General features: G+C 44.6%; 1 protein-coding gene across 3 annotated transcripts in view; it reads right to left on the reverse strand.

Moving 5' to 3' along the window:
- Positions 1-12,344, reverse strand: part of OGDHL (oxoglutarate dehydrogenase L) — a 42,819-nt gene extending 30,475 nt beyond the window's left edge. The window contains exons 1-7 of one of the 3 annotated variants that reach the window (XM_087963972.1): positions 12,272-12,344; positions 7,337-7,560; positions 6,015-6,206; positions 3,937-4,039; positions 2,594-2,709; positions 1,961-2,115; positions 938-1,084 (exon numbers count right to left, since the gene is read on the reverse strand). In XM_087963972.1, coding sequence (XP_087820098.1) covers positions 938-1,084; positions 1,961-2,115; positions 2,594-2,709; positions 3,937-4,039; positions 6,015-6,206; positions 7,337-7,543 — 920 coding nt within the window. In that variant the 5' untranslated portion in view covers positions 7,544-7,560; positions 12,272-12,344. Of the gene's footprint in view, positions 1-937; positions 1,085-1,960; positions 2,116-2,593; positions 2,710-3,936; positions 4,040-4,127; positions 4,222-6,014; positions 6,207-7,336; positions 7,561-8,188; positions 8,267-12,271 lie in introns of those variants that run through there. The other 2 variants (XM_087963974.1, XM_087963973.1) reach the window with 2 other exon arrangements.
- Between the last annotated feature and the right edge of the window lie 2,531 nt (positions 12,345-14,875).

Here is a 14,875-nt window from a genome sequence, read left to right on the forward strand (position 1 = left end):
GCTTACTCTGCATTCCACTGCCAGCAGTTTGATCCTGACCAGCTCAAGGTTGACTCGGCCTTCCATCCTTCCCAGGTCGGTATAATGAGGGCCTGGATTGTTGGGGGCAAAAGGCTGACTCTGTCGATCGCTTAGAGAGGGCTGGAAAGCACTGTGAAGCGGTATATAAGTCTAAGGACCATTGCTATTGCTGGCTATGATCTATCTTTATCTATCATATATCAATCTATCTGTCCATCCATTCATCCACCCACCTACCTACCTATTATCTAGAGGCGTGGGGGTACAATGGTTAGAATGCAGTATTACAGGTTAATTCATTGCTCACTCCAGGAGTTCGAATCTCACCAGGCTCGAGGTTCATTCAGCCTTCCATTCTTCCAAAGTCAGTAAAATGAAGATCCAGATTGTTGGGGGCGATAGGCTGACTCTGAAAACTGCTTAGAGAGGGCTGTGAAGAACCATGTAGTGGTATGTAAGCCATATTGCTATTACTAAGAGGTTCATTCATTGTCAATACATAAATGTGATTTGCTCCCGATGCCACTCTTTAAGTGTGTCTCGATGCTAGTAGCAATAGGCACAGCACTTAGACTTGTATACCACTTCACAGTGCTTTACAGCCTTCTCTAAGTGGTTTACAGAGTCAGCCTATTTCCCCCAACAATCTGGGTGCTCATTTTACCCACCTCAGAAGGACAGAAGGCTGAGTCAATCCCTGAGCCTGGTGAGATTCAAACTGCCGAACTGCTGGCAGCTGGCAGTCAGCAGAAGTAGCCTGCAGTACTTCACTCAGCCACTGCGCCACTGCAGCTCTTAGCAGCATTCTACAGCCAATGTCTAGAGAAAAAAAACCCGAGGTCCAAATCCCTGATAATATTCAGGAACTGCAAGCAAGTTCTGGCTGAGGGATTAAATGAACCAGCCAGGCAATTACCTGTGGGGCATCCCCATTATGACATATTCAATTCCCATTTCACTCGATTTATCAATGATCGTTTTAAGAGCAGGAATCATGACTTCACATCCTTCCAAGCCAAAGCGTTTTTCTGATGACCATTTCCTAGCCAGGAAATCCTCAAACCTAAGGAAGTGAAAAAAGTAACTGTTTATTATGGGCAAACACAAGTCTGCTGACAAAACAAGAAGCAAATATTAATTGATGTAGCAAGTATAATAACATCAAACAATCACAATCTTAGAACTTGCACTTGAATACAAGAGTATTTATTATTTATTTATTTATCAGCAACAAGTAAACAGGAGTGATTCCTTAATAAAATAAAGGGAGGGAGGGGAGAGAAGAGGAGGGGAGGGGTGGTGAGAAGAGAGGGGAGGAGGGGAGAGACATACAGGATCAGAATCCCTCCCTATAATGATTATTGAGGAGTCTGTCCTTCTTGTATATAAACTAGATACTAAGAAATGCCTTCCCACTTAATTAAATCAATCTGTCTCATGTTAATCAGCACAAGCAGCAGAAATCGTATGGCTGAAGGGTTTTTTCCCCACTTTCAGAAAGATAAATGAGCAAAACTTCTGTATGACATGCGGTTAACAGCCTGTCACTCAAATGCCATGTTAACCCAATTATTAAAAGCATCTGGCTGGAATTCATTTTTATTTTAATTAAACTCGGGCAACAGTGATCTATGGCTGTCTCGCTGAATAAATACTCCCAGGGAAGGCAAATGTTGTATTTGAGGAACAATGTGAAATTAATGTTTAAACGTTCTTGAGAGGACAAGCGTTCATGGGTAGGTTCATTAACTGGGGCCGGGGGGGGGGGGGCAGGCAAAAAAAATTTGTGTTTTTGTAGTTTCTTTGCCTCAGCCTGTCCTAAGAATGCAGGGGTGGCAGGGGGAGAAACTCTAAGCATTTATTAAAGAGCTAAGACAGCTTTGCTGAGATCTCAGGCAGATCTCAACAGCACACGCTCATCACATCCTTCCAAATATACCTTGTGGCTCGTACCAGTCTGGCCAACAACGTCCGTTTTTCTTCATTGTTAAATTTCATGACGCCGGGCATCTCAAACTTCTGCCGGATCCAATCACACTGTTCCACATCATTAATAAACATAAATTCCAGCCCTATGTGTTGACAATAGGTATTCTGGGCAGCAAGGCAATAGATGTACAAATTAAGATGGGGGGGGAATATGACAGACAAGTCAATAAAGTTTTTCCTTTACAGTCTATTGCTACACCTTACATGCAAGGCTGCCTTTCTCCCTACCATAGTATTACCTCCCGGAATTCTGGCTCCATTTTGTTTTCCTCGAGACATTCCTCTGACTATGGATATTAATTTACCAAAAATTGGTAGCAAAGAAATGATACAAGCACTTTGGGTCATCAGACTTTACTCCTCACCAGAAGACGAAAACTGGAGACTGCTGGGGCCCTTCTGCTCTCTAAGCTTGGTGGTTTTCTTGCAGACGTCTCATGACCTAACTAGATTATGCCATCAGGTTAGAAGGGAGGTGTGGGGATTGCTCTCTCTTTATATGCCAGTGGCTTGCCCTGTCTGTGTTGGTGGAAGACTTAAAATCACCTTAGTCCCATTTAGGAGAAGCAACAACTGCCCTGACCTCCAGCCGCCTGATGATCTCCCGGAGAGAAAGCATCGCCTCAGTTCCTCCTATGAAGGTGGTGGTCGGTAGTCGGAAGACTTTGTCCAAGTCAGATTCGTACAAGCCATAAAACTCTGTGACAGGAACATGGTTAGCAAAGGGGCAGGAAGCTGGCAAGCCAAAATCAAACAAGGGTCCTACCCCCCACTCAAGGATCTCCACCCGAGACGGGCTCCCCTTGTTCCCTCTCAGACCTTCCCATGGGGAGAAGCAGCATTGCCGAGTGGCTGGATTCACCCAACACACTGAGTGACCAGCTAAACCACACTTTACTGATGGAGCCCTGCAGGACAAGATTTGAGCCAGCTGTGCCGTAAGACATGGCTGACCTATGGAACGGCTCATAAGGTGACACTGCTCAGCCCAACATGGGTGTAGAGCCAACACACATTTGATACTCAATGGGGAGATTTCTGCAACCATGGGAGCAGTTTTTTTCAAGACATTACAATACAAGTTAATGCCATATATATCTATATCTGTATCTGTATCTGTATCTGTATCTGTATCTGTATCTGTATCTGTATCTATATCTATATCTATATCTATCTATCTATCTATCTATCTATCTATCTATCTATCTATCTATCTATCATCTATCCATCCATCCATCTATCTATCTATCTATCTATCTATCTATCTATCTATCTATCTATCTATCTATCTATCACAGTATTTCTTATTTTGGTGTTAATTTCTTAGTTTAATTTCTTAAAGAGGGAACTGACTTCTGAACATGTTTATGGAGATTTTTAGTCATAAAGCTCATGGTTGTCCCAAAGGTGACTTTTCAGGACGCAACTAAACTTTTTCCTCCCTTAAAGACGTTTCACTTCTCATCCAAGAAGCTTCTTCCGAAGAAACTCCAAAGAAGCTTCTTGGATGAGAAGTGAAATGTCTTCAAGGCAAAACAAAGAAAGTTGCCTCTTGAAAAAGCACCTTTGGGATGACCACCTGAATATTTCTTAATATTTCTTAAAGTTCAGATTCCTGCTACTTAAAAACCTCTCTCTTCAGCCCTATACAGTCAGAAACACACACACAGAGGGACCCCCTTCAGTTAAGTATACAATGCATGTGTGAACCTACACAAAAAACATATTTAAAAAATGATAATCTACTTACGATAAACTAATACACATAATTAGAGGACAATCCCACTAAAGAAGATTTGGCTGCTACGCTCCAGTAGGAAAGAACATTACAATGCTTAACTAACTTGCTAGTTGCATTTTGTTTCCTGGAGACATTCCTCTGACTATGGATATTAATTTACCGCCCATGCGGTTTAAAACTCTCACCCAGTTTATCTATAGTAGTGATTAAATCCGATGGAACGAATGAATCCAAATCAGCATCCAGGATTCCTAAGGGATCCAACTGAGCCACGTGATGTCCCCGGATCTGAAGAGGTCAGAATGGGAAAGACGGGAAGTAGGAAAGGCGAGGAAAAGAACAAACATCACGCTAAACAGAGTCAATCGAAGCTCACCAAAATTTGTGGAATTACAGTGATTCATGGAAGCAGCAAAAGAAACGGCATGGATCCCCAGAGGATCAAGCTGGGCTTTGTAGTGCCCTACAAACTGAAAATAAGAACTCCTGTCATTTGGGTGTGGGAATTATAACAAATCTTGTCTTACCTAGTTTGCAACATTTGGCCCAATTAGCAGTGAAAAGCATTTCTTTATCCAATGGCAAGCATTAAAATTCTAATTCTAATTAGTTTCTTTTTTTATTTTAAAATTAAGTTCAAAATTAAAATTCTAAGGTGCATTCCTTATAGCAAACAGACAGAACCCTATCTACACCACAAAATAGCACGGGGAAATTTCAGTGGTGAACAATCCCAAATTGGTACTTGTATGGTTATTCTTACATTTGTGCATGATGCGATATGCATAGAACCTTTCTGATAAGTTCAATTTAGGCTTGAATTTGCTTAAATATTTTCTAAGTAGATAAGCATGGGGTCTAGGACAACTCACCACAGGCGACTTGCCAATTCCATGTGGGATTAGATTCTTTTATTATTTATCAAAGCATTACAAAAGCTGGCAGTCTTAGGAATGATTTCCTTTGATGTAAGAAATAAAATAATCCATTGACGAAAACATAGTCGACAAAAATAAAAGGAGGTAAATGAATCCCATAAAGTTGTCCCCTGGCAAGCTGGCCATGACCAGTCAGCTATGATGACTTGTTCCATTCCAGTGTGTGCCTATGTGAGTGTTTAGAAACAAGTAAGTTATAGCAATAGCACATAGATTTATATACCGCTTCACAGTGCTTTACAGCCCTCTTGAAGCAGTTTGCAAATGTCAGCATATCGAACTCAAGAGTCTGGATCCTCATTTTATCCACCTCAGAAAGATGGAAGGTCAGGATCGAACTGATGGCAGTTGGCAGAGTCAACCTGTAATCCTGCATTCTAACCATTGAGCTACCACGGCTCTTTTATTTTATGAAATAAGTTTCCTATCACTCAGTTATCTGGTCAATATATTTACCAGAGACACACACAGATCTGGTAAAAGTATTCCTGGGACACTGAATATAATGAAAGAGTCAGAGAATTAGGAAACAGGACTTTTCCTTCTGAATGCCCTACTTGCACCTACAGCGTTGGATGAGATGTTGCTTCTGGTCAATTTACAAGAGGAGGAGGAGGCTCTTTCTGTTGCTTTGAACATATTCCACTTAGGAAGGCTATATTGTAAACAGTTCACTTTAATTCTGCTCAGCTGGTATTGATATCACAGTAAACCAGTTTCTGTTCTGAAGAAGAAACAGAAAGCCTAGCAGAAGAATGTACAGTAGCTCTTTCCTTTCTTCCTTCCTTCTGTCAGGGTTCCAAGTAACAAGCCCTATAGCCATCTTATGTGAGTGTCTACAGGGGTGCCATCTTCCTTCCCTCCCTCCCTCCCTCTCTCCCTCCCTCCCTTCCTCCATTTTATTAACAAAGAGATTCTTGTTGCTAGTACATAACCATGCAATGCTTTATTTGGTGCAATTTCTAAGATTCTAAGATGATTTGGTGCAATTTCTAAGATTGTTGCTTAAGTCTACGGTCCTTCCTTTCTCTTTCTTTGCTTCATATTTACTGAATCTGGCAGTTAAGGAAACATGGCACAGAAATGGTATAGAGTGAAAATTATTGTTCCCTGTTAAAGTCACCCAAGAACCAACAATGGATCATTACGCCTGATGGTACTCTTTCTACCCAACCCCTTAGAAATTAGATTAAGAACCTTCGCAAAATCAAATATCTCCTTTGGCAGAATAGGTATAAAGCTGAACAACATTGGGAAGAAGTTTATTAAAAGCTTCCGCCAGTGTTTTCACATGGAAATGGTGGGAAGCCCTCTTGTTCACTTACCTGGTAGGCTCTAATCAAAGACTGGACCGCCAGGTGGTCTCCAACCAGCTTCTCAGCCTTCCCAGGGGCTTTAGTCAGCCCATGGCTTTGGATGAGGGATGTTTGCATTTCAGATGGGTCTGGACAAGATGAAGGGAGGATCTGTCCAGGAAGAGCCTTCGCAGTAGCATTACGGAAAAATAAATCCCAAGACTAACCAAGATGGTGGAGGGCAGAGGGAGTGGGAGGAAGGAGAAACAGTTAGCTTAGACCGGCAAAATCTCCAACAACAGAATACTGTGCCAGTTAACTTTCCTCCCTTAATCCCTTTCCCGTTGCTTGTCTCTCCTTGTCCAATCAAATTTAACAGTAGACAGTTTAAGGTTAAAGTTTTTGGGGTTTGAGGATGTAACAACAGAGTCAGGTAGTGAGTTCCAGACACACACACACACACACAGACCGAGTATTTCAAATATATTATTTGATCTATGGCCATTCAGTCACTGCAAAATGTTTCCTCTGGATGTATAGGTGTTCATGGCATTCTCCCCAGGAGATAACCTCCTCAAAAGTTTATTTTGAAATATTATAGAATACTAAAGATGGAATCCAGGTAAATCTGTGCAATATTTGCCTATACTTCTAAAGTCAATCCCTGCATTTTGGGAATCTAAGTACTGATTTAAAAAAAAATATCATGGGAAAGGGCAATAGTAGGCCATATCCAGTGGCTAATAAAAATACAGAATTCTGTAGGAAAACCATAAGCTATTAGGAAACAGTGTTATTTATAAAAGTTTATAACTTAAAGTTTATTTAAATATTTAGTAATAAGAGTTTATTTTCTTCACATAGGTTCAAGACCCCTAACGCAATTTGCTGATATTCTCAACCAATCTAATAGCTTATACTTTGTGAAAGAAAACATCCCTGATGCTCCAAATAAAGTTTAGAAGTTAGAATACAATGTTGCTATGCCAAAATTGAGAAATACCAAAGCACAAGAATTCCAAACTTAATTAACAAACTATGTACAATAAAGTTCCTTTCCACCCACTCTTCTGTCTGCAACAGATCATGTAGCACAGCAGTCATATACTAGATTTCACGAGACAAGATAATCACAACGGAATTATAATATTATAAGAGGAACGTAAAAGCCAAATAACCGTGGAAGAAACCTGCTGGGGTTCCCCTATTAATTAAAGTTTAATTTCTGAACACATTTCTCACCTGAATTTTAAATCTGGATAAACAGGGAGCACACACAGCACTGAGAGGAAACAGAACCACAAACATCCATTTTAAAGTGTCCTAAGAAGTTTAAAATACATAAATCTTACCTTATGCACACTATTTGGTTCTTCAAGCCATGCATAATACATTTCTTCAACATAGGTTGAATTGCTCCCGCTCAAAAATGGTTCTTTGACTCCAGGGGAAACATAAGGCCGACTTGGCCAAAATACTGTCCTGTTTACATTCTTCTTCACAAAGGAAGAAATGCCACAACATTTCAGAGTATCAGCGAGCAACCGCAAGTGACTCATATTTCATCGATGGGAAACTATGTAAAAGGAAAAACAGACAACACATGAAGGTTATCTTACAATAAAACACACACTGTATTACCAATAGAATATTTATTGCTCAGGGTTAAACTGTAGGGTCTTTGGTGCTCTCTAAGCGTGCGGGTTTACTGGTAGATATTTCCTTACCCAACTAGGTAACATCATCAGTGCTAGAAGAGAGTGGGGTTTGTGGAGAGCAGGCGGAGAAGGAAAACTGTGGGGTCCCTGGGGCTCTCCGAGCTTGGTTGTTTTCTAGCAGACCTTTCATTACCCAACTAGGTAACATGATCAGTGCTGGAAGGGAGTGGGGTAAGCAAATGTGTGGAGTTTCTTAAAAACAAGGAAAACTACATTTGAAATCTAATTCTGTTGGTGTTCTTAGAATGCAGTGCTGTCATTACTCCTGTTAAATGCCTAGTCTTTTTTTTCTCCATAGATGTTAAAGTGAGTGTGAAGTGAATCAACTTATCTGTTGAGTGTTCCATCCAAAAACAGGACATGCTCAAACAATGTTGGTCAACACAAGCATGAGAGCATCGCAATGCAAGGGCCACACCTTGGCAAATGAACATACACCGACGCAGGTCCCAAAATGACACAGGCCTGCATTGCAACACTGTTTACCTTCTTGCTAGGTTTGTCCAAGGTCTCTTCCAGCTAAATCTAAATCTTTCCCAGCATTAGAGCTTTCTTCAGAGACTAAGGTCTTCGCATAACATGAAGTAGAATAATTTGAGTCTTGTCATTTCTGCCTCCAGTGAGAACTCTGGGTTGATGATCCATTTATTGCTTTTGACGTTGCCCATGGTATTCTCAGGACTCTTTAACACTAAAGCTCAAAGCATCAATAACCTTCCTACCCTGCTTCTTTGAGATCCAACTTCTGCTTCCATGGAGTGTCACAGTTTGCACAATTCTGATTTTTCTACCGTGTTTCTCCAACAATGTGGCCTCCCCCAATAGGAAGTCCCAGCATGCTTTATAGGAATAAAATCAAATTAAGCTCCTTCCCCCAAATTAAGGCCTATATTAAACATGCGAAATGGGGAGGAATGGAGGGGGGGACTTGCTGTTAGGAAGTACTTTTATTGCATACCCAGATATGGTGCTGCCTGTGTTGACTTTGGCGTTGGTGGGGCACTTCGTATTGGGAGACCTTCCCCCACCGTTGCTTTCCCTTCTCCCCATGCTGCCGCAACATTTAGAACAACGCCGCGCTGTTTGGCGCAGCCACGCGCGGCCAGCCAGGGCTCCTCCCTGCAACTGGAGCCTGGCGGAGACACTCGGGTTCAGGCGCTCCTGTCGCCACCTTCCCTTCGCCTTTGAAGGCAAAGCCAATTTTTTAAAAAACAACGCCCTACTACCAGTATGACAAAGACTCCCCTGCCCGAGAGGGCAGCCCAACCCCACATGGGGAGGCAAATCTCCTGGGGCCGCAGCGCAGGATCGGCCCACCCTGGGAGAAGCGCCCAGCTGCCATCCCTGCCTGACGCCAGGCAGAGCGTAAAGAGCTTCCCCTGGGGTGCCCAGCGCAGCTGACAGGTGGGCCCTCTTGCCTGATGGCAGAGCTCTCGCCAAGGCAGCAAGCGCCTCCCCGCCAGGCCCTCCGCTCATCCCGCCAGAGCCGTGCTGGCTGGGCAGAGCCGGGAAAGCGAGCCGCGGGTGCGCACCTGCCTGGCAAGTGAAAGAGCCGGCCCGACCTGAGCTTGGCTTCCTTCCCAAGTCCCTCCAGCCTGAACCCAAAGGTGCCACTGGGAGAGGCTGCCCGAGGCAGTGATTGCGCCCACCTGTCCGTGGGCAGGGAGGCAATTCGATGGCAGCGCTGCTTCCCTGGCAAGCGGCTCCAGCGGAGAGAGGCCGAAGCTGCCTGTCCTTTCCACCCTTCGCCCAGCCCGTCCCCATCCCCACGCATCTCCAAATCCACCGGCAGCTCCAAACGCTGCAGCAGCATGGGCATTGGGCAGAGGTGCTCACTCGGCAGGTCTCAGCTCGGAAGAGGACGTGGCACAGGCTGTCGCCTTGCCTCCCTGTCTACGGATGGGTGGGCGCTATCACTGCCTCAGGCAGTCTCTCCCGGTGGCCCCTTCGGGTTCGTGCTGGAGGGACTTGGGGAGGAGGCCAAGCTCGGGTCGGCCCGGCTCTTTCACTTGGCAGGCGGGCACGCACCCGTGGCTCGCTTTCCCGGCTCTGCCCAGCCAGCACGGCTCTGGCGGGATGAGCGGAGGGCCCGGCGAGGAGGCGCTCGCTGCCTTGGCGAGAGCTCTGCTGCTGGGCAGGAGGGCCCGCCTGTCAGCTGCGCTGGGCGCCCCATGTGAAGCTCTTTGCACTCTGCCTGGTGCCAGGCAGGGATGGCGGCTGGGCGCTTCTCCCGGGGTGGGCCGATCCTGCGCTGCGGCCCCAGGAGATTCGCCTCCCCACATGGGGTTGGGCTGCCCTCTCGGGCAGGGGAGTCTTTGTCATACTGGTAGTAGGGAGTCATTTTTTTATAAGAATTGGCTTTGCCTTCGAAGGCGAAGGGAAGGCAGCGACAGGAGCGCCTGAAGCCGAGTGTCTCCGCTGGGCTCTGGTTGCAGGGAGGAGCCCTGGCTGGCCGCGTATGGCTGCGCCAAACGCTGCGGCGTTGCTCTAAACGCCGCGGCACCACGGGAAGAAGGTAAACCAACGGTGGCGGAAGGTCTCCCAATACAAAGTGCCCCACCAACGCCGAGGTCAACATCCAAGCCATCACCGCCCGCCCGCCCAAGGATGCAAGGGGGGGGAATTAAGTCACCCCCGAAAAGACGGCCTAGCTGTTTTTTCGGGGGTCAAAAAAAAATAAGGCCCGGCCTTATTTTGTGAGAAACACGGTAGATATAAGCACATCACAGAATTTGAATATCTTTTTCAAGGCTTTCATAGCTGCTATAATGTGCTTGTTCCTTTACTGTTGATGGTTGATCTTAAAAGGCGAAGCTATCCATCATTTTGATTTATTCATTGTCACTTCTAAGGCTGTTCTTCCACCCATTGTTATTAGTTTATATTTATACAAAATTACAACTCCAAATTTCAGAAGAGCCTTATTCTTAGATCATTTTAATACATTCCACGTAAGTCTTGAACATTTAAAAAAAAATTCCTTAGGTAGTTGGATTTTGCCATTGTGATAATAATTGAAACCACAACTCATGTTTTTCATGTAGTCATTTTTACAGGCATATCAGACATTCACTTCTCAACCCCATTAATAACTAAATTTTCAGGGCCCTCAGATTGGTTTACCTTGAACGACTCGCTGACAAAGTAATCCATTGCCTTAAACACTGAAAAATGTGGTTTTACAGTCTGTAAAATTCAGCAAGTGAATGCTTGGTCCTTCTTACTGCTATGCTTTTATCCCAGAGGATGTCCAAAAGATATGGTCAACCAATTAAGACAGGAGCCATGGAAAGCAAAGTTTCAATTGTGATGTCACAAATCCCAATGACATTTTTACTACATTCTGCTGACATCGCTGCTTTGTGCTTTTTTTGTTACCTTGCTTGAACAACCTAAGAATTCCTTCTTTTCTTCTTCTCATCTATCCACTAAATATCTATGTACCAAACAACCACCCACCCATCCACTCATCTCTATTTATCCACCAAACATCTAATTATGCAGCAGACATCCATCCATCCATGCATCCATCCCTCTATCCGTAGATAGATAGATAATCTATATATCATCTCTATGATCCGCCCAACTACCTACCTATTTATCATCTATTTTCACCATCTTTAATTGAAGAATGCGTTAATTGAATGCATATTTGTTGTGCTTCTGTTGACAGTATTTATAATGCTTACAAACTGCTCTGTTAGATTCCTATCCTGGAAGGCAGATGATAATGATGATGATGATTCCCTTCCTCCTATATTTCCCTTTATATGTCTTTGGGTCCATCCACCAAGAGAGGATTCAGGAAAGAGAGAGAGGCCAGGCCAGGAGTGATCTCTCTACCTGCACACAGGGCTTGGAAGCAACTCCCCCCCCCCCAGGAAACAGAGCCAAGAGGCCTGTTGGGCATCTTTTCCCACTGTGACCCCAAGACTCCTCATCCTCACTGTCCCCTCTTGCCCACCCCCCCAAAAAAAAATCCCTGGACAAGCGATCCCTGAGCCTCCCCCGCCCCTCTCCCCATCCCTCTGGAGTCCATGGACCACGACGGACGATGCTGGGAGGCTGCCTGGATGACATCACCGTCTGTTCCTGGCAAGGCTGGCGCTCTGCCCGGGACAAAGAAGCCCCTCCCGGCCCAGCTCTGTCCCCGAATCGCTCCCCTCCCCCGGCCCCACCCAGAGGCTCCTGCCAGGAGAAAGCATCCTTCCCGGAGGAGGAGGAGGAGGAGGGACTACGTTGCCCTGGAAACCCAAGCTTCTCCGGGTGCTGCGCAACGCTCCCCCTCTCCTCGCGGAGGGAGGGCGGGAGGACCGGTTGCCGTGGAGACGAGCGTCCGCGCGGGCAGAGGGGGGTCGCCTCAACCGCCGCGCTCAGTTGCCGTAGCAATGCGGGGGGAGGGGAAGCAGGCCGCCTGCCTGCTTTGCGGCTCAGGTCACCCTCAGACGCGGCCGCAGGGGGCTCGGGTGCCACGGGAGACTGGCCGACCCCCCTCTCCGCATCCTATGGGGCCGAGACTCCGGAAATGCCGCGTCCCCGAAGCCGGGACGGCCCTAGTGGGTGGCCTACCTGCCCGCCTGCCGGTCGGGGAGCCGCTGTCCGCCGGCCGATCGGTGCTGGAATAGCCGCGCATGCGCGCCTGATTCCAGGGCAGGCGCTTGGGGGCCGCCGAGTGGGCGCCCGCGGAGGGCCTTAGGCCGAAGTCTCAAAGGTTTTTTTTTTTTTTTATTTTATTTTATTTTTTTTTATTTTATTTTTTTTTATTTTATTTATTTTATTTTATTTTATTTTATTTTATTTTATTTTATTATTTTATTTTATTTTATTTTATTTTATTTTATTATTTTATTTATTATTTTATTTTATTATTTTATTTTATTTTTTATTTTATTTTATTTTATTTTTTATTTTATTTTATTTTATTTTATTTTATTTTATTTTATTTTATTATTTTATTTTATTTATTTGTCAATTGCTTACAAGATAATAGGTATAAGTAAAAACATAGTTATGAATACATGGATACATATAAGAGAAAAAAAGAAAGAAACAATAGGACAGGGACGGTAGGCACGTTGGTGCGCTTATGCACGCCCCCTACAGACCTCTTAGGAAAGGGGTGAGGTCAATAGTAGAGTTAAAGTTAAAAGTTTTTGGGGTTTGGGGAAGAAACCACAGAGTCAGGTAGAGTATTCCAGACATTGACCACTCTGTTGCTGAAGTCGTATTTCCAGCAATCAAGTTTGGTGCGGTTAACCTGGAGTTTGTATCTATTGTGTGCTTCTGTATTGTTATGGTTGAAGCTGAAGTATTCATTTGCAGGTAGGACATTGCAGTGTATGATTTTATATACTATACTTAGATCGGATCGAAGGCGGCGTAGTTCTACTTTTCTAGGTCTAGAATTTCGAATCTGGTGGCATAAGGTATTCTGCAATGAGTAGAGGAGTGGAGAACTCTTCTTGTGAAATATTTCTGGACTTTCTCAACTGTGCTAATATCAGATACGTAATGTGGGTTCCAGACTGATGAGCTGCATTCGAGTATTGGTCTAGCAAATGTTTTGTATGCCCTAGTTAGTAGTGTGATATTACCAGAGAAAAAGCTACGTAGGATTAGGTTTACAACTCTTAATGCCTTTTTGGCTATGTAGTTACAGTGGGCTCTAGCACTTAGATCATTAGAGGTGAGTACTCCAAGGTCCTTGACAGAGTTGGGATTGTCAACAAGGTTAGGGGGTCTTTTTTTCTTTTGTTTTTGCAGAATGAAGTCCCCTGAACAGCTCTTCCTGGCTTCCTGCAGGGCAAGATATGTAACATTGCAGAATACCGTGGTTGTCGAGATCTCAGCAGGGGAGAAAAACAGGGCCAGGAGAGCATCTAAGCGATAGCGAGCCTGTAGAGTCCCCTCAGAAAAGGCAGCTGGATGGTGGCTGGTAATGATGCTGGATTTGGATCTGGGCTGTTCTTAAAAGAGCCAGGCTGGCATAGTGGTTGAGGCCCAGGACTCCTGACCCCCTGAGTTGGGCCACCCAGGGCCAGCCCCGCTCAGAACCAGCGGGAATATTGGAAAGTAAGAGCTCTTCTGTTGCTGGGAGGCCGTCCTTGGGCGACCCTGATTTACAGCTCCTCATCCCACTCTAAAAAGGGCCCTGCTCTTCAGTTCTTCCTCAAAATGTAGGAACCAGACTCATAGAAAATCCCTCCCCTCCCCCATGTGAAGTTCTATTTAGGTGTTGTCCAGTGGCTGAGAACCTCATCCTGCCTGGAGAGTCTCAGGTGAGCCTGACAACCATAGAATTTACATTCCTTTGGCCTTAGACCAAGCTCATGGAAGCTTATGTCCTTAAATAAAAAGTGCTGGTTGGAAAAGATTCTGATTTAACAGAACAGAATAACAAAGTTGGAAGGGACCTTGGAGGTCTTCTATCCAGTCCAACCCCCACCCCCCCAAGCAGGAGACCCTCGACCATTTCAGACAGGCGGCCATCCAATCTCTTCTCAAAAACCTCCAGTGATGGAGAAGCCACAACTTCTGGAGGCAATCTGGTTAATTGTTCTTACCATCAAGGAAACATTGATTTCAGTGCGCACGTAAGAAAATGCCACCTGAGTGCTGCGTCTGCTCCTGCCCCCTTGTTCATTTTCACAGATTAACTAACACAGTTCCCCTCCTACAATTTCTAGGAAATCTCACTGAAATGCTCTATATTTGCCACACTGTCCAGATGTGAATCAGATCCTCGTGACCTCTGTCCCTTATATAATGGCATGTTAAATTTCTCTGGGCCAAGGGAAGCAATCTGAAATCTGTTTTTTGTTGTTGTTGTTGCTGCTGCAGTTAGAATCCTTTTAGTCAAATAACTTTTCTGCACATAAGCATATGAGAAAGAAATGTACTTTCCTTACATAACATTTCTCTAAATACATTGAATGGGTTTATTTTCTACCAAATGGCTGATCTACAACATGCCATGCATTATCCTTTTAATATAGATTTTGTGTTGTGTCATAGTCCTTGCCTGGTGCATTTTCTTTAGGATTCAGGAGGCCATTTCCTGATATTTCTTTTAATGTGCTTGTTTATCCAGGCTGTTTCCTATTTGCAAAAACAATCAAAAAGGACCAGCTAAGAACTTTAGAGAGAATGTGTTTGCCATCCACTCAAGTCCTT

Source organism: Notechis scutatus, chromosome 4, assembly GCF_049901735.1.
Source record: "Notechis scutatus isolate UNSWTSFEM ecotype Mainland chromosome 4, rNotScu1.2, whole genome shotgun sequence".
Taxonomy (NCBI): Eukaryota; Metazoa; Chordata; class Lepidosauria; order Squamata; family Elapidae; genus Notechis; species Notechis scutatus.